The sequence below is a fragment of the Zophobas morio genome, unplaced genomic scaffold (genome assembly GCF_036711695.1).
Source record: "Zophobas morio isolate AGI-343-1 ecotype UQ-CSIRO unplaced genomic scaffold, CSIRO_AGI_Zmor_V1 ptg000038l, whole genome shotgun sequence".
NCBI classification, from domain to species: domain Eukaryota; kingdom Metazoa; phylum Arthropoda; class Insecta; order Coleoptera; family Tenebrionidae; genus Zophobas; species Zophobas morio.
In genome coordinates this window covers 299,610-324,337 of record NW_026972143.1, presented here as the reverse complement: position 1 = coordinate 324,337, position 24,728 = coordinate 299,610, and the positions used below count along the sequence as shown (strand labels likewise).

The following is a 24,728-nucleotide window of genomic DNA, read 5'->3' as shown; positions in this document are numbered from 1 at the left end:
CCGTTTTTTAATCGTCTTCCTTGTGTTTTCCTTTTTCTTTCCAAATTTCTTTTTGTCGTCTGTTTTTCGGTTGCCTTCCTTAGTTTTTTTTTATTTTTTGTTCTCTTGTCTGTCGTGGTTTATTAGCTTTTTTATTCGTATTCTTCGTCTCTCTTATTTTTAGTGGCGTCCCCATTTCTTTTTTATTATCTTTCTGTCTTTTTTACAATTATGATTTGACGTCTTGTCATTTTTTGTCACCCTTTACTGTTTTTTTGACGATTTTCTTAGTTGCCTTTCTGTCTGTTTTGGCTTTCCTTCGTTTTTTTCATATTATTTATCAGTTTTTAACGTTGCTTTTTTTAATAATTTTTTTGTCGCCTTTACTTTGCTCGCTTTATTTTCGTATTTTGTATCCTTTTTTTTGTTGTCACTTGCGCTGTTCTTTTTTAAATTGGCTTTTTTGTGCTTTTTGTTGTCGTTTTTTAATTCGTTCTTTTTTTGTTGCTTTTCCATATTTTTTTGTCGCCTTCTTGTCCCTTTTTTATCGCCTGTTATTTTTGGTTCTGTGTCTTTGTCGTGCCTTTAGTTATCTGTCTTTTTTCTTGTATTTTTCCACCTTTTTTAAATTCCTTTTTCGTTTCCTATTTTGACGTTTTTTAACGCTCTTTTTTTTCTGGCGTTTTTTTTTGTCTTTTCTGTATTTTGTCTGTCGCTTTTTTACTTCCCGAGCAAAGGAAGTATTGTAATCGAGTCCGTCGGCCGACTCTGTACTTTTACGTTTTGTCGATCTTTCATGACCCCTAGAATACGAAGAAATAGGTCTCCCATTTCCGTCTGTCTGTCCGTCTGTCCGTCTGTCTGCCGTCCCGGATTTTTATTAGACAGATAATAATCTCCGAAAGTACTGGACCGATTGTTGTGAAATTTTATACTTCATATACATGATATTAGGAATATCATGCAGATGGTAAAACGATAACCAAAATTTCTCTAATCATCCCCACCACTAATGCGATGACGTCACTTCAAAATTGTACATAGTAAATGGGTCTTAAATTGTATAAAATAACATAGTCCTACACATGTAGTTTACGACTCCGAATTGAGTTTTTACCCGAAACGTCCAGATTTTTGGAAAAAAAATCAAAATTATAAAACAACATTTTGCAATTTAATTTTGAATCTGTTAATCCGAATGTTTTGAAATGTTGCAGATGTTTTAAGGCTATAAAGAGCATCATAAATCTTTAGTCAAAATATATTTGGTTATCCCCTCCAAAAACTTGATGACATCAGCTCAAAAGTTTGCCAAATAAATCCTATGTAAAATGTACAAAATATGATCAGTCTGTACTTGTGATCTATCACCCCATTCATATTTTTTGGATTTGCATATACAGGGTGATTCAAGAAAATAAATGAAAGCGTAAATTTATTTTACTGATTTACTCAGGAACTACAAAACCGAATGCTTCGAAATCTTGAAGATATTTTAAAATTATCATAAGCATGGTAAATTCTTGATCAAAACGTATTTGGTCGTCCCCCCTAAAAAATTTATGACGTCACCACAAAATTTTGCTGAATAAATCCTATCTAAAATGTATAAAATATGGTGAGTCTCTTCTTGTGATTTATCATTCCATTCAAATTTTTTCGATTTGCATATACAGGGTGACTCAAAAAAATTAATGAATGCGTAAATTTATTTTATTGATTTACTCAGGAACTACAAAACCGAATGCTTTGAAATCTTGAAGATGTTTTAAAGTTATCATAAGCATGGTAAATTTTTGATCAAAATGTATTTGCTCATCCCCCCTAAAAGATTTATGACGTCACCACAAAATTTTGCTGAATAAATCCTACCTAAAATGTACAAAATATAATGAGTCTCTTCTTGTGATTTATCATTCCATTCATATTTTTTGGATTTGTATATACAGGGTGACTCAAAAAAATGAATGCGTAAATGTATTTTATTGATTTATTCAGGAACTACAGAACCGAATGTTTTGAAATCTTGCAGATGTTTTAAGGTTATTTATAAAAAGCATAATAAATTTTTAGTTAAAATATATTTGGTTATCTTCTCCAAAAAACTGATGACGTCAGCTCAAAAGTTTGCCGAATAAATCCTGTACAAAATATGATGAGTCTGTACTTGTAATTTATCATTCCATTCATATTAATTTAATTTGCATATACCGGGTGACTAAAAAAAAATGAATGCGTAAATTTATTTTATTGATTTACTCAGGAACTACAAAACCGAATGCTTTGAAATCTACTGCAAAAAAAACATAATAGGCATGCAGTCGTCAAGTTTCCGACAGCGAGGGAAGTACTGTCTAAACTCTTTAGACCAATTTTTTACATTGTTTGAAAGTCTTTTAATCTTGTTTTTTTTTAATATTCCAAAATTTTATTCGCTTTCACTGAGCCTGCTTTATTCTCCAATTTTTTGTCCCTTTTTTGTCTTATTTTTGCTTACGTTTCTTTGTTGTTTTTTTAGTTGGCCTCTTGTCTTTTTCCACCTTTTCTAAATTTTATTTTTGTCTTGTTTTGTTTTTTTATCCTTCTCTTTTTTGAGACCTTTTTTCTGTGGCTTTTTTTGTTACTTTCTTTATCCCTTTTTTCTTTTTTTTTTTGTCGTCACCACGACTTTTTTTTAATTGCCGTTTTTTGCATTTTTGGACGCTTTTATTTTGCCCACTTTTGTGTCCCTTTTTTATCGCCTGTTTTATTTTTGGTTCTGTTTTTTGTCGTGTCTTCAGTTATCTGACTTGTATTTTTTCTGTCTTTCTTTAAATTTCGTTTTCGTTTCTTATTTTTGGCGTTTTTATCGTTTTTATGGGCTTTTTTGTACTTTTTGGAGTTTTTTATTACCTTTTTTGCGTTTTCTTTACTTTTTTCGAAATTTTTAGACCTCTTTATCTCCGTTGTTTTTTGTAATTTTTTTGCCGTAATTTTATTTTTGATCGGTTTTCTTCGTCGTTTTCATTTAGGTGTCTTTTGTTTGTCTGTTTCTGCATTTTTAAAACTTTATTTTTCGTCTTGTTTATGGTCTTTTTTGCCTTTTCTTTTAGATCCATCTTTCTCTGTCGTTCTTTTAGTTTGTTTTATGTTGCTTTTTTATGGTATTTTTTGTCGATTTTATTTTTCCCGCTTTTTTATCTCCCTTTCTTTTTTGGTTTTGGTCGCGTTTTTTGTCGATTCTTTTAGTTGTCATTCTTGTTTTTCCCCCTTTTTTAATTTCTTTTTTGTCGCTTTTTGTAGTTGTCTTTCCTTGCTTTTTTTACATTTTGTATCCCCTTTTTCTCTGCCATTTTTTGTCAGCTTTTTCTGTTGTTTTTTTAATTATACTTTCTTTCATCACGTTTTTTTCAATTTTTTGTCGCCTACGTCGTCTTTTTGGACGTTTTTTATCTTCTTGTCGTCTTTTTTTGTTATTTTTAGTTGTGTTTCTTTGTCATAATTGTTGCCGTTTTTAATTGTCTTCCTTGTGTTTTCCTTTTCCACCTTTTTCAAATTTATTTTTGTCGTCAGTTTTTTAGTTGCCTTCCTTTTTTTTCTTATTTTTTTGTTCTCTTTTTGTCTGTCGTGTTTTATTAGCTTTTTTCGCTTTTTTATTCATATTTTTCTCCTTTTGTTCGCCTGCTATTTTTGGTGCCGCCCCCATCTCTTTTTTATTGTCTTTCTTGTCTTGTTCCGTCTTTTTTACAATTATTACCTGTTCGTGTTGTCATTTTTTTATTATCTTTTTTATCATGCTTTACGATCATTTTTTGTCCTTTTTTGACGATTTTCTTAGTTTCCTTTAGGTCTGGTCTGCCTTTTCCACATTATTTGTCAGTTTGTTAATGTTGCTTTTTTATAATTTTTTTGTCGCCTTCACTTTGCTTGCCTTATTTTCTAATTTTTTGACGTTTTCTTACATTTCTTTGTCCCTTTTTTCTTTAATTTTTCCATCTTTTCTAAATTTATTTTTTGTCGTCTTGTTTTTGTCATTTTTGTTTTTGTCATTTTTTATCCTTCCTTTGTTGTCACTTTCGCTGTCCTTTTTTTAAATTGGCTTTTTTGTGCTTGTTGTCTTTCTTATTTTGTTGTTGCTTTTTTTAATAATTCTTATTGTGGCCTTTTTGTCATGGCTATTTTAAAAGTATTTCTTTTGCTTTTTTGGTATTACTTGCATTTTTGTCCCTTTTTTAACCACCTGTTATTTTTAGTTCTGTCTTTGTCGTGCCTTTAGTTATCTGTCTTGTATTTTTTCCACCTTTCTTTAAATTTCTTTTTCGTTTCCGATTTTGACGTTTTTATAGTTCTTTTTTCTGGCGTTTTTAGAGTCATTTTTGTGTTATTTTCATCGTTTTTTGTATTTCGTCTTTATAGTTTTTTTTTAATGGTATTTTTTGTCTTTTTTATTTTGCTCCATTTTTTCTATTTTTTATCGCCTTATTTTAGTTTTGGTCGAGTTCCATTGTCCTTTTTTTACTTACCTTATTCGTCGTCTTTTTTTGTTTCTTTTTATTGGCATTTTTTTTCACTCCCCTTTTATGTTAAATTTTTGTTTCCTTTCTTTATTGCTTTCTTTGTCGCCTTAATTTCTTACATTTATTATCGGCTTTTTTTATTACTTGCTAAAAAGTAAATGACATCACAAAATTTAACAAGTTTAACAATCTACTTCAGGGTCAAGGAAAGTTCTGTCCAAATATGTAGTTCGAGCTTTTCTTATGATTTTTAGACCTAATTGATTTCTAATTAATGAAGGACCTTAAGTACATCCAGTGACCTGTGAAATTTAAAAACGTTGCATATTTGCCACTTCTTATTAGTAAGTAGTTTCTTCGTAATTTTTTCTTCCTTGTTTTTGTTGCTTTTTTCATCACTTTTTTTAATTGCCGTTTTTTGCATTTTTTGACGCTTTTATTTTGCCCACTTTTGTGTCCCTTTTTTATCGCCTGTTTTATTTTTGGTTCTGTTTTTTGTCGTGTCTTCAGTTATCTGCCTTGTATTTTTTCTGCCTTTCTTTAAATTTCTTTTTCGTTTCTTATTTTTGGCATTTTTTAGTCGTTCTTCTTTTTGCGTTTTTATTGGCTCTTTTTAGAGCCTTCTTGTCATTGTTGGCGTTTTTTGTTACTTTTCTTGACGTCTTTTTTGCATTTTTCTTTATTTTTTTCTCATTTTTTTCGTCCACGTTTTTCCATCGTTTTTTGTCATTTTTTTGCAGTTGCTTTTTAAAATATAAATTTTGCCGTAATTTTATTTTTTGTCGTTTTTTTTGTCATTTTTATGTAGTTGTCTTTTTTTTGTCTGTTTCCGCATTTTCTAAGCTTTATTTTTCGTCTTATTTATGATCTTTTAATGTGTTGTTCTTTGGCACCATTTTTTAAACTGCCTTTTTTGTTGTCTTTTTGCCTTTTCTTTTAGTTGGCTTTTTCTCTGTCGTTCTTTCAGTTTGTTGTATGTTGCTTTTTTTAATGGTACTTTTTTGTCTGCTTTTTTATCACCCATTCTTTTTTCGTCTGTTTTAGTTTTGGTCGCGTTTCTTTGTCAACGCTTAGTTGTCTTTCTTGTTTCTTTTCCGACTTTTTTTTCTTGTCGTCTTTGGTTGTTGCTTTTTTAGTTGTCCTTCCTTGTTTTTTTGTCCTATTTTTCTCTATCGTTTTTTGTCAGCCTTTTCTGTTGCTTTTTTAATTGTACTTTTGGTGCTTTTTTTTTCTTTTTCTATCGCCTATGTCGTCTTTGTCGTTTTTTATCTTCTTGTCTTTTTTTAGTTATATTTTCTTTCATCACGTTTTTTTTTTAATTTTTTGTAGCCTATGTGGTCTTTTTGGGCGTTTTTTATCGTCTTGTATTTTTTTTTAGCATTTTTTGCCCCCCTTTTTGTTATTTTTTTATTTTTAGTTGTGTTTCTTTGTCATAATTGTTGTCGTTTTTTTAATTGTCTTCCTTGTGTTTTCCTTTTCCACCTTTTTCCAAATTTCTTTGTCGTCTGTTTTTCAATTGCTTTCCTTTGGTTTTTTTCTTATTTTTTTGTTCTCTTTTTGTCTGTCGTGTTTTATTAGCTTTTTTCGCTTTTTTATTCGTATTTTTTTTTATTTGTCGTCTTGTCAATTTTTTTATTGTCTTTTTTTGTCACCCTTTATGGTCTTTTTTGTCATTTTTGGACGATTTTCTTAGTTGCCTTTCTGTCTGTTTTGCTTTTTCTCTTCACATTATTTGTTAGTTTTTTAATGTTGTATTTTTTTGATATTTTTCTCACTTTGCTCGCTTTATTTATTTTTGTCATCATTTTTATTTTTGCTTACATTTCTTTGTTGGCTTTCTTGTATTTTCCCATTTTTTCTAAATTTCTTTTTTTTTCGTCTTGTTTTTGTCATTTTTTATCGTTCTTTTCGCTGTTCTTTTTTAAATGTTTTTTTTTGTTCTCGTGTTCATTTTTACTCACGTTTCTTTGTCGTTTTTTAGTTGTGTCCCTTTTTTTATAATTCTTTTTGTCGCCTTTTTGAAAAGTATTTTTGGTCTGATTTGCATGTTTGTCCCTTTTTTATCACCTGTTATTTTTGGTTCTGGGTCTTGGTCGTGTCTTTAGTTATGTGTCTTGTATTTTTTCCACCTTTCTTTAAATTTCTTTTTCGTTTCCCATTTTGACGTTTTTTTTCTGGCGTTTTTAAGTCTTTTTTGTGTGTCTGACGCTTTTTTTTATGGTATTTTTTGTCTCTTTTGTTTTGCTAATCATTTTATATTTTTTATGGCTTAGTTTTCGCTTTATTTTAGTTTTGGGTTCGTTCCTTTGTCGTTTTTTTACTTACCTTCCTCGTCGTTTTCTTTTGTTGCTTTTCGTTGCAGTTTTTTTTCACTCCGTTTTATGTCAAATTTTTGTCCCTTTTCTTTATTGCTTTTTTTGTCGCTTACATCTGTTTTTGTATAATTTATCTATTTGATTTGACTGTACTTCAGGGTCAAGGGAAGTTCTGTCAAAATAGTTCGAGCTTTTTTTTATTATTTAGACCTATTTCTGTTTGATGGCAGCAAGATCGTCGCGTCGTTTTGACGTAAAAGTGGGGCGTTTAGCGTTTACTCGACAATGTTTAAATTGTGGGAAGATTTTCTAATATCATTTTCAGGATATAAATAAATAAATTTAGGCATAATTAATATCATTTATAATGTTTAAATATGATGAGCATCAATATACGATAATTAAACCGAAACTCGTTTTCCTACAAACCCGATACTATTAAAAACAAATCAATTTGTTTAAACAATGTTAAATTATTCCGGAAAATGTGCATTTTCCCGGCCAAAATATGAAAAATAAATTTTGCAGTCTTTTTTTTTACGATGACGTCAATGTCACGTGAACTACCTGTATAAAGGTCACGTTTTGCGGTCCTTTGTGCTCAGTATTAATTTCTGTTTGATGGCGGGAAAACCGTCGCGTCATTTTGGCGTAAAAGTGGAGCGTTTTAGCGAATTTCAAGTTTATTATTAATACATACATATTAAGGAAAATTTGCTGTGTTAGTGCTGTGAACACGAACGAAAATGGATATTTTTCCGAAAAGGACCGAAAACAGGGTAAGTACGATTTCAGTTTTAATTTATTGAGTTCGGTGATTCGTTTACTCGACAATGTTTAAATTGTGGGAAGATTTTCGAAACGATTGAAATTGGTTGATCAAAGCTATACATTTTCACGAAATAAATAAATAAATTTTAAATATAATTAATGTAATTCATAATGTTTAAATATGATAATTAAACCGAAAACCATGTCCCGAAGAACACGAGGTTAGCAAAAAGAAATTAGTTTGTTTAAACATTGTTAAATTAACCCCGAAAATGTACAATTTCTGAGCTAAAATATGAAAAATAATTTTTCCAATCTCATCGTGACGTACGGTGAAGTCACTGTCAACTAACTTTTTATTTATATAGATTGATGAAGGACTTTGAAAATAATCCTTACATCCAGTAACCTGTGAAATTCAAAAACGTTGCATATTTGCCGCTTCTTAGAAATGCCAGACACTTTTAAAGTCATCATTAACGTGATTAATACGTCATGTGTCAGAATAATTATGACGTATTAACTGTCATTGCTATTATCGGTACACAGTGCGAAAGAGGCGGAATTATTCTAAAATTCTATAAAAGACTATTTGAAACTCTCCAGAAATGGTTGGATTTGGAACCAAGTCGTGATCACACTGGTACAATGTCGTTCGACCTATGGGAGTAATGAAAGTAGACCAAGTGTTGTTTATTTATTTATTACGTTACAATATAACATATAGTTTGCTATAGTAGTCATACACCATACGCTTTTAATTTAAATCATTAACAATAAAAAAGTACAATCTAACCTACATTGAAAAAAAACCGCATGCCACCACAAGAATATAAAAATCCCGTGACCACACGCTATGCGAAACATAACCAAAAAGTTCTCATTTTAAAATGCGCCATTAGAATTTGTGCCGGACCGCGTGTCCAGTATTGATGACGTCGCGTACAAAAGTCAACACAACGAAGGGACGAGGGATAGAAAGTGTTGCGATAATCTAAAAACCAGCGTTCTTAAAAAAACAGTTGCTACACTGCGCTTTTGTTGTGCCCATAATCGTAAACAATAGCGGTTGATTATAATCGAGACAATAAAATTTATTTTGTTCTTTTAATATTCATATTGTGACATTACTTATAAATATAAAAACACCCGCGCGCGCACGACAGGTCTGCCAACGCGGAAAATCGACATTCCCCGCCGCAGAGGTGTTGCGTATGATATAGTCTGTATAAAAGATGTTGTGCGCGGAACCAGCCTGCTGCCGGCCCCGGGTGCATACAAAAGGCGGGCCGGCAACAGGCTGCATCAGGAAAAGGCGACCAATAGATGAGCCCTTCCTCCGGCCGGTGGTGCGCCGGATCAGATTTTGTTTAAATTGGTCGCGGTTTAGTGAACGGTCCGCGCGCACGGCTCAGGTTCGCCCTGTCGCGACCACACTCGCACAACTACCACGCAATCCACATTATTAATAAATACTCGCAAGGGGCGGCGCGCCCGGGGGGCCCGGGCGCGCCGCGCCGACGGCTGGCCGTGCATAAACGAAAATCGTTAAATTAGTGAGATTTTGGCTTATAAAACGGTCTCTGTGTCAAGAGTTTAAACACACATCTCTGTATTCACATTCATCTGACAAGCAAAAGCTATTTATTATTATATTATCGTAAATTTCTTTTTTTTCCTATTTATGTAAGACATGATGATGTATCCTAAAAATGCAATACAACCAGGAACTCAATATGTACAAGAACGAAAAGGTGACTCAACGGAACGCGGTGACTTAATCACGTGATGATTTTTTTGGGTTTTTCTTTTTTAGTATGAAGTGACGAAATTAATTAATGGAACACTGCTTTCACAGGTTTTAATATTGAGGCAGTATCTCAACTTTGATTTTTACCGGCTGCCAGTTCTTACACGTTTTTGGTTAAACGTCACACGTGAAAAATCAATTTGGTACTTTGTGACGCTGACTTTGACGGCTCTGAGGTTGTGTGCGAAAATTTCAGGTTATGGCACATGATTTGTGTGAAAGTTTCTTTTTTTTTTTGGTAATACAGACTAGGACATATGCCATTATAAATCGACAAAATTATTGCATTTTTATATGGACAAATAGGCAGTTAGTAGTAAAAAATCTGTTTTTAACCGTGTTCTATCTCACTCGCACTCTCAACCCAAATTCGCTCATGTAAAAATGCAAAAACTTTTACTAAACATTGGTCATGTGTTAGTTTTGCACTTCTCTAACCAAAAGATTTGGAACTAATACTCTCCAAACATACGTACTGATTCCTCGATTGTTCAATCTCACCCACATCACATGAAAATAAAAGAACGAAAAAAAAAATAAAATAAAAAAAAGAGAACTAAAAATACTGTTTTATTAAATAATTTTCACATTAAACTTTTTTTTTTCTCTAAAATACTCGTAATAAATACATGTAGAAGCTGGACTTCTGACAAAGAAAATCATATATAACAAATAGTACCTTACAAATAAACAAGTAATCACAAACTACATATTTATATAAAAATGAAGACTAATAAGCAAGAACAAGAACGACTATAACAGATAAAATCCTATAATACAAAAATGGAAATAAAAAAGTGTTACTGTGACTTTAGTTTTAAATGCTTGCGGCATGGAAGATATACTTGGAAAAGAACGAAAAAGAATATTGTGATGCAGGTGAGATACGAATAATTACATTTAATTTTTGGCAACACTGTCTAGTTCCAAATGCGCAGGAAACTGTCCCAAGATCCTGTTCCTACCGCCATGCCGTTCTCTGTGACGCCTAGACAGCTTACTCGATTGTCGTGGCCCGCTAGGATACCTGAAAAACGACAAAAATTAAAACAAAAACGCAACAATGTACTTACTATTATTATTAAAAAGTCGCAGACAAAATTTAGTAACAAAGAAGTCTCAAAGTTTTCATGTTGTGACGTGGCTTTAGCCACAATTCAGTGTTCCGCTTCTTTCGGACTGTGTATTGATGACAGGTAAAATGTCACAATGACGTTAACGTTAATAACCTTAAAAATGTCTACTATCACTAAGAAGTGGCAAATCCGCTCCATTTTTAAATTTCATAGGTCACTAGATGCAAGAAACATTTATGAAAGTCCCGTATTAGTCATAAATCAATTATTAGTTTTTAATTCTTCAATATGAACGGTTTAATACAAATAATTTGTTTACTATGTCCTAAAATTAATTAAAAAAGGTCTACAATTGTAAAATTTCATTTTGTGGATTTTATGTTTTTATAAACCCTGAGTTTATATATAAATTAAAACAAAAACAGGTATGGATTATTAAATTACAGGTACAGAAATGTGTTGTGTATGTTTCAAGACCCGAAAAACGACAAAAAAAAGGCGGTCATAAAGTTAAAAAAAGAAAATACATAAATAAAAAAGATCAAACATAAGTCGAAAAAAAAGACAAAAAAAGGACGGAAACAAAAATAAAAATAATAAAAGTCTTATCTTAGCAAATGACATATTCTGTGAGAAAATAGGGGTGGGTGGGCGGGCTCTAGTACTTGCTCAGATAAGACTGATTTTGGCAGACGCCATATCTTCTGAAAAAACAGAGGGTGGGTGGGTGGGGCACGTCCTTGCTCAGATAAGACTTATTTTGGCCAATGCCATATCCTCTGAGAAAATAGAGGGCGGGTGGGCGGGGTTAGTACTTGCCAAGATGAAACTTATTTTGGCAATTAGTGACATATCCTCTGAGAAAATAGGGGGCGGGTGGGCGGGGCTAGCACTTGCCCCTATTGAACTTGTAAAAACTTGTTAAATTGCCAAATCTGATTGCATGTTTATTTTTTAACAACTCAGACATTATTTTTTTTTGAGACGCACTATATAAGCATATGTAAAAAAAATATTAATGCAGTTATAAATCACAAGTATAGGCTCATCATATTTTGCATATTTATTCAGCACTATTTTGAGGTGACGTCATCAATTTTATTAGGGGGGATTAGTAAATACATTTTGAACAAAAATTTATCATGCATAAGGATTTTTTTTAGTTATCATAAGATAACTTTAAAAGATTTCCAAGATTTCAAAGCATTCGGTTTTGTGGATTCAAAATTAAATTGCAAAATGTGGGACGACAGACAGACGGACAGACAAACACACAGACGGAAACGGGAGATCTGATTGTTTTGAAAATCTTCGCTTTCGAATTCAATTTTTATGAAAAATCCAAAAATTTCTATATTTCGATGGGCAATTGTACAAAAATAGTTGGAGTTAGCGAAAAACCAGGTCGAAAATAACTTTTGGATGTCGAAAACTACAAGAAAATGTCTTTGGGTAAATTTCGAAACTAGTAAAAAACGGTCGAAAATCATAAGAGGGAGGTTTTGAAAAATTTTAATTTTGAAAAAATCGCTTAAAAATCCGGAAAAAATTCTGGGATGTAGATTTCGACCTGGTGATTCGTAAAATATATCTTGTTTGATGTCCCGGGGCATGGTTTTAGAAATATTCGCCTTGGAATTAAATTTTAATGAAAAAACCAAACATTTCTTCTCGAAAAACGGTCGTAGTTATAGAAGAAACGGACTCGAAAGTGACTTCTGGATGCCGAAAACTACAAGAAAATGTCTTTTGGTAAATTTCGAAAATTGTCAAAAAACGGTCGAAAATGTATAATGGGGAGGTGTTGAGAAATTTCGATTTTGAAAAAATCGCCTAAAAATCCGGAAAAAATTCTGGGATGTAGATTTCGACCTGGTGATTCGTAAAATATATCTTGTTTGATGTCCCGGGGCATGGTTTTAGAAATATTCGCCTTGGAATTCAATTTTAATGAAAAAACCAAAAATTTCTTCTCGAAAAATGGTCGTAGTTATGGAAGAAACGGGCTCGAAAGTGACTTCTGGATGTCGAAAACTGCAAGAAAATGTCTTTCGGTAAATGTCGGAAATTGTCAAAAAACTGTCGAAAATGTATAATGGGGAGGTGTTGAGAAATTTTGATTTTGAAAAAATCGCCTAAAAATCCGGAAAAAATTCTGGGATGCAGATTTCGACCTGGTGATTCGTAAAATATATCTTGTTTGATGTCCCGGGGCATGGTTTTAGAAATATTCGCCTTGGAATTCAATTTTAATGAAACAACCAAAAATTTCTTCTCGAAAAATGGTCGTAGTTATAGAAGAAACGGGCTCGAAAGTAACTTCTGGATGTCGAAAACTGCAAAAAAATGTCTTTCGGTAAATTTCGAAAATTGCCAAAAAAACGGTCGAAAATGTATAATGGGGAGGTGTTGAGAAATTTTGATTTTGAAAAAATCGCCTAAAAATCCGGAAAAAATTCTGGGATGCAGATTTCGACCTGGTGATTCGTAAAATATATTTTGTTTGATGTCCCGGGGCATGGTTTTAGAAATTTTCGCCTTGGAATTCAATTTTAATGAAAAAACCAAAAATTTCTTCTCGAAAAATGGTCGTAGTTATAGAAGAAACGGGCTCGAAAGTAACTTCTGGATGTCGAAAACTGCAAGAAAATGTCTTTCGGTAAATTTCGAAAATTGTCAAAAAACGGTCGAAATTGTATAATGGGGAGGTGTTGAGAAATTTTGAATTTGAAAAAATCGCCTAAAAATCCGGAAAAAATTCTGGGATGTAGATTTCGACCTGGTGACTCGTAAAATATATCTTGTTTGATGTCCCGGGGCATGGTTTTAGAAATATTCGCCTTGGAATTCAATTTTAATGAAAAAACCAAAAATCTCTTCTCGAAAAATGGTCGTAGTTATGGAAGAAACGGGCTCGAAAGTAACTTCTGGATGTCGAAAACTGCAAGAAAATGTCTTTCGGTAAATTTCGAAAATTGTCAAAAAACGGTCGAAATTGTATAATGGGGAGGTGTTGAGAAATTTTGATTTTGAAAAAATCGCCTAAAAATCCGGAAAAAATTCTGGGATGTAGATTTCGACCTGGTGATTCGTAAAATATATCTTGTTTGATGTCCCGGGGCATGGTTTTAGAAATATTCGCCTTGGAATTCAATTTTAATGAAAAAACCAAAAATTTCTTCTCGAAAAATGGTCGTAGTTATAGAAGAAACGGGCTCGAAAGTAACTTCTGGATGTCGAAAACTGCAAGAAAATGTCTTTCGGTAAATTTCGAAAATTGTCAAAAAACGGTCGAAAATGTATAATGGGGAGGTGTTGAGAAATTTTGATTTTGAAAAAATCGCCAAAAAATCCGGAAAAAATTCTGGAATGTAGATTTCGTCCTGGTGATTCGTAAAATATACCTTGTTTGATGTCCCGGGGCATGGTTTTAGAAATATTCGCCTTGGAATTCAATTTTAATGAAAAAACCAAAAATTTCTTCTCGAAAAATGGTCGTAGTTATAGAAGAAACGGGCTCGAAAGTAACTTCTGGATGTCGAAAACTGCAAGAAAATGTCTTTCGGTAAATTTCGAAAATTGTCAAAAAACGGTCGAAAATGTATAACGGGGAGGTGTTGAGAAATTTTGATTTTGAAAAAATCGCCTAAAAATCCGGAAAAAATTCTGGGATGTAGATTTCGACCTGGTGATTCGTAAAATATATCTTGTTTGATGTCCCGGGGCATGGTTTTAGAAATATTCGCCTTGGAATTCAATTTTAATGAAAAAACCAAAAATTTCTTCTCGAAAAATGGTCGTAGTTATAGAAGAAACGGGCTCGAAAGTGACTTCTGGATGCCGAAAACTGCAAGAAAATGTCTTTCGGTAAATTTCGAAAATTGTCAAAAAACGGTCGAAAATGTATAACGGGGAGGTGTTGAGAAATTTTGATTTTGAAAAAGTCACCTAAAAATCTGCAAAAAATTCTGGAATGTAGATTTCGACGTACTGATTCGTAAAATATGGACTGTTTGTTATACCGGGCCATGGTTTTATAGAAATATTCGCCTTGGAATTCAATTTTAATGAAAAAACCAAAAATTTCTTCTCGAAAAATGGTCGTAGTTATAGAAGAAACGGGCTCGAAAGTAACTTCTGGATGTCGAAAACTGCAAGAAAATGTCTTTCGGTAAATTTCGAAAATTGTCAAAAAACGGTCGAAAATGTATAACGGGGAGGTGTTGAGAAATTTTGATTTTGAAAAAATCGCCTAAAAATCCGGAAAAAATTCTGGGATGTAGATTTCGACCTGGTGATTCGTAAAATATATCTTGTTTGATGTCCCGGGGCATGGTTTTAGAAATATTCGCCTTGGAATTCAATTTTAATGAAAAAACCAAAAATTTCTTCTCGAAAAATGGTCGTAGTTATAGAAGAAACGGGCTCGAAAGTGACTTCTGGATGCCGAAAACTGCAAGAAAATGTCTTTCGGTAAATTTCGAAAATTGTCAAAAAACGGTCGAAAATGTATAACGGGGAGGTGTTGAGAAATTTTGATTTTGAAAAAGTCACCTAAAAATCTGCAAAAAATTCTGGAATGTAGATTTCGACGTACTGATTCGTAAAATATGGACTGTTTGTTATACCGGGCCATGGTTTTATAGAAATATTCGCCTTGGAATTTAGTTTTTAATAAAAATCCAAAAATTTTCATTTTTCGTTGGCGATTCTAGATAGACGATAAAAAAACACAAAAAAAAAACGGCACGAAAACAGCAGCAGAAGAAAAAGAAACAAAAAGTGCTACAAATCAAGAGACGCCAAAAAAGCTACAAAACAAAAAGGTGATAAACAAGACGACAAAAAACCGGACAAAAAAGAGACGTTAAAAAAAGGGACAGGAAAAAAGGCAGAAGAAATGGCGATAAAAATGAAGGAGAAGGGCAGAAGGCTGATAAAAATGGAAGTAAAACAAATATGATAAAAAAGTGAAAACAAAGCGATAAAAGGGCTCAAAAATAAGGACTAAAATGGGGAACAGAAAATATTGATAGAAAAACGTAAAGGCGGCAAAAAGAGGATAAGAATTAGAAAAATTTACAAAAAAAGCCATTAAAAATGAGAAAAACGTGATCATATAGAGGGAAAAAGGACGATAAAAAAAGTCCGAAAACATAACAAGAAATGCGGACAAAAATGCGATAAGAATTTGAAAAAAGGGACAAGAAAACGGTAACAAAAAGGGCGGTATAAAAAAGGCGGAAAAATGAGACAAGAAATCACAAAACATTGAGAAAATTGGTGATAAAAGTGACAGAAAAGTAGGCAATAAATAAAGGATCAAAAATAACGACAAAAAAGTGAAAAAGACAATTTAAAAAAAAAAGTGCGACAAAAATGCTACAAAATAAAAAAAAAAGGGAAAACAAGGCGGCAAAGAAAGACGATACAAAGAAGATAAAAGAAAATTACAAAAAAGGGCCGATGAAAAGGGGACAAGATTTCGAAAAAAGTACCAAAAAAGGAAATAAAAATGGAGAAGGGCAAAAAGATGATATAAAAGTGACAGAAAAATACAAGTGACAAAAAAAGGGCGGAAAATGGTTATAAGAATACGAGAAAGTTAACAAAAAGAGTATCAAATAATTCGTCCGATGGACTCCATTACAATACTTCCTTCGTTTGCGCTCGGGAAGTGAAAAGGGAGATGATGTATGAAAAAAACAAAAAAAAAAAAAAAAAGTGAAAAAAGGCTACAGAAGGAGACGAACGACAAAAAAGTAATCACAAAAGCAAAAAAAAACACGATAGAAAAAAAGACAAGAAAATGCAATCAGAAAAACAACTAAAAAGATGATAAAAATGCGTCAAAAAAAGGAAAAACAAAAGTGAACAGAAAATGCAGGAAGTGAGACGAAAAAAAAAGATGAAAATAGATAACAAAGAAGCCGGAGGAAAGACGATAAAAGAACAGAAAAAAAAACAGCAGCAGAAGAAAAAGAAACAAAAAGTGCTACAAATCAAAAGACGCCAAAAAAGCTACAAAACAAAAAGGCGAAAACAAGGCGACAAAAAAAAAACGATAAAAAAAGGAACAGGAAAAAAAGGTAGAAGAAAAGGCGATAAAAATGAAGGAGAAGGGCAGAAGAGTGACAAAAAATGGGAGTAAAATATATATGACAAAAAGCGAAAACAAATTGATAAAAGGGGTCAAAAAGTTGAAAAAAAGGCCTAAAATGGGGAACAAAAAATTATTCATAGAAAAATGTAAAGGAGACAAAAAAATGACATAAACGTGATCATAAAGAGGGAAAAAGGACGATAGAAAAATTTAGAAAATGCAACACGAAAGGCGGACAAAAATGGGATAAGAATTCGAAAAAAAAAAAACACAAAAAACCGGCAACAAAAAGGGCGTTATAAAGAAATCGGAAAAGAGAAAAATGGTGATAAAAGTGACAGAAAAGTAGGTAATATAACCAAGGACCCAAAAATTAAGACAAAAAAGCGAAAATAAGGTGTATAAGACGACATGAATTCTGAAAAAATTGCAAAAAAGGTAAAAAAAAAAAACAATTTTAAGAAACGACAAAAAAAGGTGAAAATTAAATAAACGATGAAAAATGTGTAGTCACAGCATTTTGCGCATTTTAGATATCATTTATCGCATAATTTTGAGGTGAAGTCATCGACTTTTTAGTGGAATGAAACAAAACAAATTTAATTAGCGATTTATCATCTTTACGATAACCTTAAAAAAAATTCAAGATTTCACAGCAGCCGATTTTAGTTTTATACTTACTTGGTTGAGAGAAAAGAAAATTTGGAAGGTTCTAAAAAAAAAAAGGAAGCGGTTTCGGATCCATTTTTTCCATCAAAATAATTAACTAAATCTCAAGACACTATTGCGCATGCTCAAATCCAGGGGTTATAATTATTACGCATACACAGTTAAGAGAGAATTTTTAGTAAAAAGATGATTGATGACTGAAAAAAATAAACTCCATATATCTTTAGACTATAAGATTTTTTTTTGTATAGAAAATGGGTCTCATCTGAAATTTTTTGACCAAATCTGAGGTATCTGTGTTGAAGTTATACTCTTTAATACCGTAAAAATGTCTTCAGTTTTTGGATTTTTCATATTCACACAGATTTGACTAAGTTAGAATCATGAAATTAAGAGACTAAAATCTCGGTACTAGGTATTGTGTTAACCTCGTCCAGAATCACTGGAATCTTTTAAAAATTGGTCTCGCCTGAAATAGTGACTTTGTATGCTCTATTTTGGCATTTTACCCAACTTTAGGTTATTTTTTGCTTCTTTGCCACTCAAAGTACTGTCTCAAGCTTGAAAAATTTGCCAAATCAAGACCCAAATTTTGTCTGCTTCGACTTTAATTAACGTCGGGTTTCCGGGCGTGGTAGCGCTCGCACCTGCTCTCTCGGTCTTCATCGAATCCCACACGTTGCAGTTGAAGTCGTCGTAGCCGGCCAGCAGCAGCCGGCCCGACTTGCTGAACGCCACGCTCGTGATCCCGCAGATGATGTTGTCGTGGCTGTACATCGCCAGCTCCTGGTCGGCCCGGATGTCGAAGAGCCTGCACGTGGCGTCGTCGCTGCCCGTCGCGAACGCATAGCCGTTCGGAAAGAACGTGACGGCGTTGATGTCCGACTCGTGTCCGGGGAACGTCTGCTTGCACAGCCCCTCCCTGATGTCCCACAGCTTCGCCGAGGCGTCGCACGCGCCCGAGACGAACGTGCGCATGTCGGGCGACAGCGACAGCGACATAACGTCGCCGGTGTGGCCGAGGAACGACGTCACCTGCTGGCCGGTCTCGATGTCCCAGAGGGCGCAGCTCATGTCGCCCGAGCTCGTCACGATCTGGTTGTCGTCGAGGAAGCGGCAGCAGCTCAGGTAGCCGGTGTGGCCGGGCAGCTCCCTGCTCACGCGGACGTTGCCCTCGCGGGTCTTTAGGCTGTAGATGGAGCAGATGTTGTCCAGCCCGCCGCAGGCGACGTAGCTGCCGGAGGGGGCGTACGCGCACGTCATCACCCAGGAGGAGCGCAAGGGGATCGCGTGAACCTGCACATAAACAAAAATTATTACATATACGAAACGAAGGTGCAAATCGAGTGTCGTAAATAACAGAGACTATAGCAAACTACATGCAACGCAGAAAACATTTTCAATTTCGATTTATCAAAAATACCACGTGACTATTAATGTTCGTGATTTTTTGTCAGGTTTGCAACATGTTTAAAAATTTTATGATGGTATACCTGATTGTCAAATTGACATTTATGACATCGAGTTAGTAGCTGTCAACGTCTCAACAATCAACACGTTTATTGAGTCTGCTCATGTCAAAATTGACAACTGTGGACTGACACTTGCATGGCTGCCAATAATTCAGAATGGCCAACAAAGAATTGCTGCAATTATTAATAGTTACCGGGTAGCCAAGTTTTAACAGCAGAGACTAATGTATTATTTTGACAAAAAAAATTCTATGGAAAAATAAAAATTCACAAAAATTAGAAATCTTTAGAAAAATGTTGAAAAAAATTAAAATTTTGAAAAAAAAAAAAAAATTCTTTGGAAAAAATGAAATTCATAAACATACAAAATCTTGGAAAAATGTGGTATTGCCAATCTTGAATAACAATTTGAAGATCTTAAAAAAAACGTATAACAAATTTGACAAAAAAAGGAAAAAATCCACGGAAAAGTAAAATTCATAAAAATTCTAATTCAAAAAAAAAAAAAATTGCTGATTTTGAATTAAAATTTGAATATCTTAAAAAAATCATACAAATCATTTTGAAAATAAAAGGATTCTATGTTCTATGGAAAAGTGAAATTAATAAAAAATTAAAATGTTGGCAAAATGTTACGATGTCAACAACGATGCTAAGATTTAAAAAAAACTGCTGATTTGGAATAAAAATTTGAAGATCTTAAAAAAAGTGTTCTACATATTTTGAAAAAAAAAAAGAAAACATTTTATTAATAAAAATTCAAAATCTTCAGAAACATGTTGAAATGACAACAATCAAGCTGAGATTTAAAAAAACTGCTGATCGGGAATAATAATTAGAAGATCTTAAAAACGGCATACAACAATTTTTAAAAAAGATTTTATCGAAAAATAAAATTCATAAAATTTCAAAATCCTTATAAAAGTATTGGGAAGTCACATAACGAAGCTGAGATTTAAAAAAATTGCTGATCTGGAATAAAAATTTGAAGATCTTAAAAAAGGTACACAACAAATTTAAAAAAATAAAAAAGTTTTTATGAAAAAATTAAATTCATAGAATCAAAATCTTCAGAACAACGTTGAGATGACAACAACGAAGCTGAGATTTAAAAAAACTGTTGATCGGGAATAATAATTTGAAAATCTTAAAAAAAGCATACAACAAATTTTGAAAAAAGAAGATTTTATGGAATAATGAAATTCATAAAAATTCAAAATCCTTCGAAAAGTATTGGGAAGTCACATAACGAAGCTGAGATTTAAAAAAAAAACTGGTGATTTGTGATAAAAATTTGAACATCTTAAAAAAGAATTCAAAAAATGTTTTTAAAAATCATTCTACGGAAAAGTAAAGCTCATAAAAGTTCAAAATCTTCAGAAACATGTTGAGATGACAACAATGAAGCTGAGATTTAAAAAAACTGCTGATCTGGAATAAAAATTTGAAGATGTTAAAATAAAAAAGGCACACAACAAATTTAAAAAAATAAAAAGCTTTTTATGAAAACATTAAATTCATAGAATCAAAATTTTCAGAACAACGTCGAGATGACAACAACGAAGCTGAGATTTATTAAAAAAATTGGTGATTTGTAATAAAAATTTGAAGATCTTAAAAGTTCAAAATCTTCAGAAACATGTTGACATGACAACAATGAAGCTGATATTTAAAAAAACTGCTGATCTGGAATAAAACTTCTAAGATGTTAAAAAACGCACACAACAAATTTAAAAAAATAAAATGCTTTTTATGAAAAAATTTAATTCATACAATCAAAATGTTCAGAACAACGTCGAGATGACAACAACGAAGCTGAGATTTAAAAAAACTGCTGATCCGGAATAATAATTTGAAGATCTTAAAAAAGCATACAACAAAATTTTGAAAAAAGAATTCTGTAGAGAGTCAAAATTTTCAGGAAAATGTTGGGATGTCAATAACGAAACTAAAACTGGTGATTTTGAATAAAAATTTGAAGATCTTAAAAAAGGCGTAGAACAATTTTGAAAAATGAAGATTTTATGGAAAAGTGAAATTCATAAAAATTCAAAATATTTCGAAAAATATTGGAAAGTCAAATGACGAAGCTGAGATTTAAGAAAAAACTGGGGATTTGTAATAAAAATTTGAAGATCTTAAAAACGGAAATCTACAAATTGTTTTAAAAATTATTCTACAGAAAATTTAAATTAAAAAAAAATTAAAATTTTCAGAATAATGTTAAGATGACAGCGGCCCTGAGATTAAAAAAAACTGCTGATCTGGAACAAAAATTTGAAGATCTTAAAAAAAGGTATACAACAAATTTTGAAAAAAGCAATCTGTATAGAAAGGTCAAATTCATACAAATTCAAAATCTTCAGCAAAATGTTGGGATGTCAATAACGAAACTAAAATTGGTGATTTAGAATAAAAATTTGAAGATCTTAAAAAAAGGCCATACAACAGTTTTGAAAAATGAAGATTTTATGGGAAAAGTGAAATTCTAAAAATTCAAAATCTTTAGAAAAGTATTGGGAAGTCAAATAACGAAGCTGAGATTTAAGAAAAAACTGGTGATTTGTAATAAAAATTTGAAGATCATAAAAAAAGAATTCAACAAACTTTGTTAAGCATTATTCTACGGAAAATGTAATTTAAAAAAAAAAAATCAAAATTTTAAGAATAATGTTAAGATGGCAGCGGCCCTGAGATTAAAAACAAAAATGCTGATCTGGAACAAAAATTTGAAGATCTTAAAAAAAGGTATACAACAAATTTTGAAAAAAGCAATCTGTAGAAAGGTGAAATTCATACAAATTCAAAATCTTCAGCAAAATGTTGGGATGTCAATAATGAAACTAAAACTGGTGATTTTGAATAAAAATTTGAAGATCTTAAAAAAGGCATTCAACAAATTTTGTTAAAAATTATTCTATGGAAAAGTGAAATTCATAAAAGTGCAAAATCTTGAGAAAAATGTTGAGGTGACAAGAACGAAGCTGAGATTTAAAAAAATTGCTGATCTGGAGCAAAAGTTTGAAGATCTTAAAAAAGGCAATCAACAAATTTTGTTGAAAATTATTCTACGGAAAAGTGAGATTCATAACAATTCTAAATCTTCAGAAAAATTTGAAGATCTTGAAAAAAGGCATACAACAAATTTTGAAAAAAAAGGATTCTATAGAAAATTGAAATTCATAAAAGTTCAAATGTTCAGAAAAATGTTGAGATGACAACAACCAAGCTGATATTAAAAAAAAACTGCAGATGATCTGCAATAAAAATTTAAAGAACGTAAAAATGGCATACAAAAAATTTTGAAAAAAGGATTCTGTAGAAAGGTGAAATTCATTCAAATTCAAAATCTTCAGCAAAATGATGGGATGACAATAACGAAATTAAAGTGGTGATTTTTAACAAAAATTTGAAGATCTTAAAAAAAGCCATCCAACTAATTTTGACAAAAGGCTTCGGTAGAAAGGTGAAATTCATACAAATTCAAAATTTTCAGCAGAATGTTCGGATGTCAATAACGAAAATAAAACTAGCGACTTTGAATAAAAATTTGAAGATCTCAAAAAAGGCATACAATTTTGAAAAAAAAAATGGATTTTATGGAAAAGCGAAATTCATAAAAATTCAAAATCGTTAGAAAAATATTGGGATGCCAAATAACGAAGCTGAGATTTAAAAAAACTGGTGATTTGGAATAAAAATTTGAAGATCTTAAGAAAGGCATTCAACCAAATTTGTTAGAAATTATTCTACGGAAAAGTGAAATTCATAACAATTCTAAATCCTCAGAAAAATTTGAAGATCTTAAAAAAGGCATACAACAAATTTTGAAAAAAAAAAAAAGGATTCTATAGAAAATTGAAATTAATAAAAGTTCAAATGTTCAGAAAAATGTTGAGATGACAACAACCAAGTTGAGATTAAAAAAAAAAAAAAAACTGCTGATGATCTGCAATAAAAATCTGAAGATCTTTAAAAAAGGCATGCCATAAATTTTGAAAAAAGGATTCTGTAGAAAGGTGAAATTCATACAAATTCACAATTTTCAGCAAAATGATGGGATGTCAATAACGAAATTAAAGTGGTGATTTTGAACAAAAATTTGAAGATCTTAAAAAAAGGCATCCAACAAATTTTGTTAAAAATTATTCTATGAAACAGTGAAATTCATAAAAATTCAAAACCTTTAGATAAAATATTGGGATGCCAAATAACGAAGCTGAGATTTAAAAAAACTGGTGATTTGGAATAAAAATTTGAGGATTTTAAGAAAGGTATTCAACCAAATTTGTTAGAAATTATTCTACGGAAAAGTGAAATTCATAACAATTCTAAATCTTCAGAAAAATGTGAAGATCGTAAAAAAAGGCATACAACAAATTTTGAAAAAAGAATTCTGCAGAAAGGTAAAATTCATTCAAATTCAAAATCTTCAACAAAATGATGGGATGTCAATAACGAAATTAAAGTGGTAATTTTTAACAAAAATTTGAAGATCTTAAAAAAAGGCATCCAACAAATTTTGTTAAAAATGATTCTATGCAAAAGTGAAATTCATAAAAATTCAAAATCTTGACATGACAAGGCTGAGATTAAAAAAATTGATGATCTGGAATAAAAATTTGAAGATCTTATAAAAAGGCATACAACAAATTTTGAAAAAAGGGTTCTGTAGAAAGGTGAAATTCAAACAAATTCCAAATTTTCAGCAGAATGTTGGGATGTCAATTACGAAAATAAAACTAGCGACTTTGAATAAAAATTTGAAGATCTTAAAAAAGACATACAATTTAAAAAAAAAAATGGATTTTATGGAAAAGTGAAATTCATAAAAATTCAAAATCATTAGAAAAATATTGGGATGCCAAATAACGAAGCTGAGATTTAAAAAAACTGGTGATTTGGAATAAAAATTTGAAGATCTTCAACAAATTTTGTTAAAAATTATTCTACGGAAAAGTGAGATTCATAACAATTCTAAATCTTCAGAAAAATTTGAAGATCTTAAAAAAGGTATACAACAAATTTTGAAAAAAAGGATTCCATAGAAAATTGAAATTCATCAAAGTTCAAATGTTCAAAAAAATATTGAGATGACAACAACCAAGCTGATATTTAAAAAAAACTGCTGATGATCTGCAATAAAAATTTGAAGATTGTAAAAAAGGCATACAACAAATTTTGAAAAAAGGATTCTGAAGAAAGGTGAAATTTATACAAATTCAAAACCTTCATAAAATGTTGGGATCTCAAAAACAAAACTACTGATTTTGAATAAAAATTTGAAGATCTTAAAAAAGGTATACAATTTTGAAAAAAAAAAGATGTTACCGAAAAGTGAAATTCATAAAAATTCTAAATCTTTAGAAAAACATTGGGATGCCAAATAACGAAGCTGAGATTTAAAAAACTGGTGATTTGGAACAAAAATTTGATGATCCTAAAAAAAAGGCATACAACTAATTTTGACAAAAGGATTCTGTAGAAAGGTGAAATTCATACAAATTCTAAATCTTCAGCAAAATGTTGGGATGCCAATAACCAAATTAAAACTGGTCATTTTGAATACAAATTTGAAGATCTTAAAAGGCATACAACAAAAATTGTGAAAAATAAGGATTTTATGGAAAAGGAATTCATAAAAATTTAAAAATCATCAGAAAAATATTGGGATGCCAAATAATCAAACTGAAATTAAAAAAAACTGGTGATTTGGAACAAAAAAGTCATTCAACAAATTTTATATATAAAAAAAAAATTATGAAAAAGAAAAATTCTGAAACGTCTAGGAAACATGAAAGTAGCCGTTCGCTGGATGAACCCTATTACAATAAAATTATTAATCCACTATATTATTATTATTACACTTAATATAAAACCATAAACAACAACGTTTCGGTTATTTATCTACACAATCGCCAACAATCGACAAAAAGAGAAGACCTACTTTTTCATCTTTTAGACGCCTTGAAACGACAAGCAAACATTAAATTCAACGTCAAACGAACATTACAAAGCCTCCCTTGCTTACGCTCGA

The 24,728-nt window shown here is 31.5% G+C and overlaps 1 protein-coding gene across 2 annotated transcripts in view; it reads right to left on the bottom strand.

Annotated features, from left to right (window-relative positions):
- Positions 1-8,248: 8,248 nt before the first annotated feature.
- Positions 8,249-24,728, bottom strand: part of LOC135139895 (guanine nucleotide-binding protein subunit beta-1) — a 44,779-nt gene continuing 28,299 nt past the window's right edge. For both annotated transcript variants that reach the window (XM_064070257.1, XM_064070258.1), the window contains exons 4-5: positions 17,867-18,515; positions 8,249-10,398 (exon numbers count right to left, since the gene is read on the bottom strand). In XM_064070257.1, coding sequence (XP_063926327.1) covers positions 10,292-10,398; positions 17,867-18,515 — 756 coding nt within the window. In that variant the 3' untranslated portion in view covers positions 8,249-10,291. The remainder of the gene's footprint in view (positions 10,399-17,866; positions 18,516-24,728) is intronic.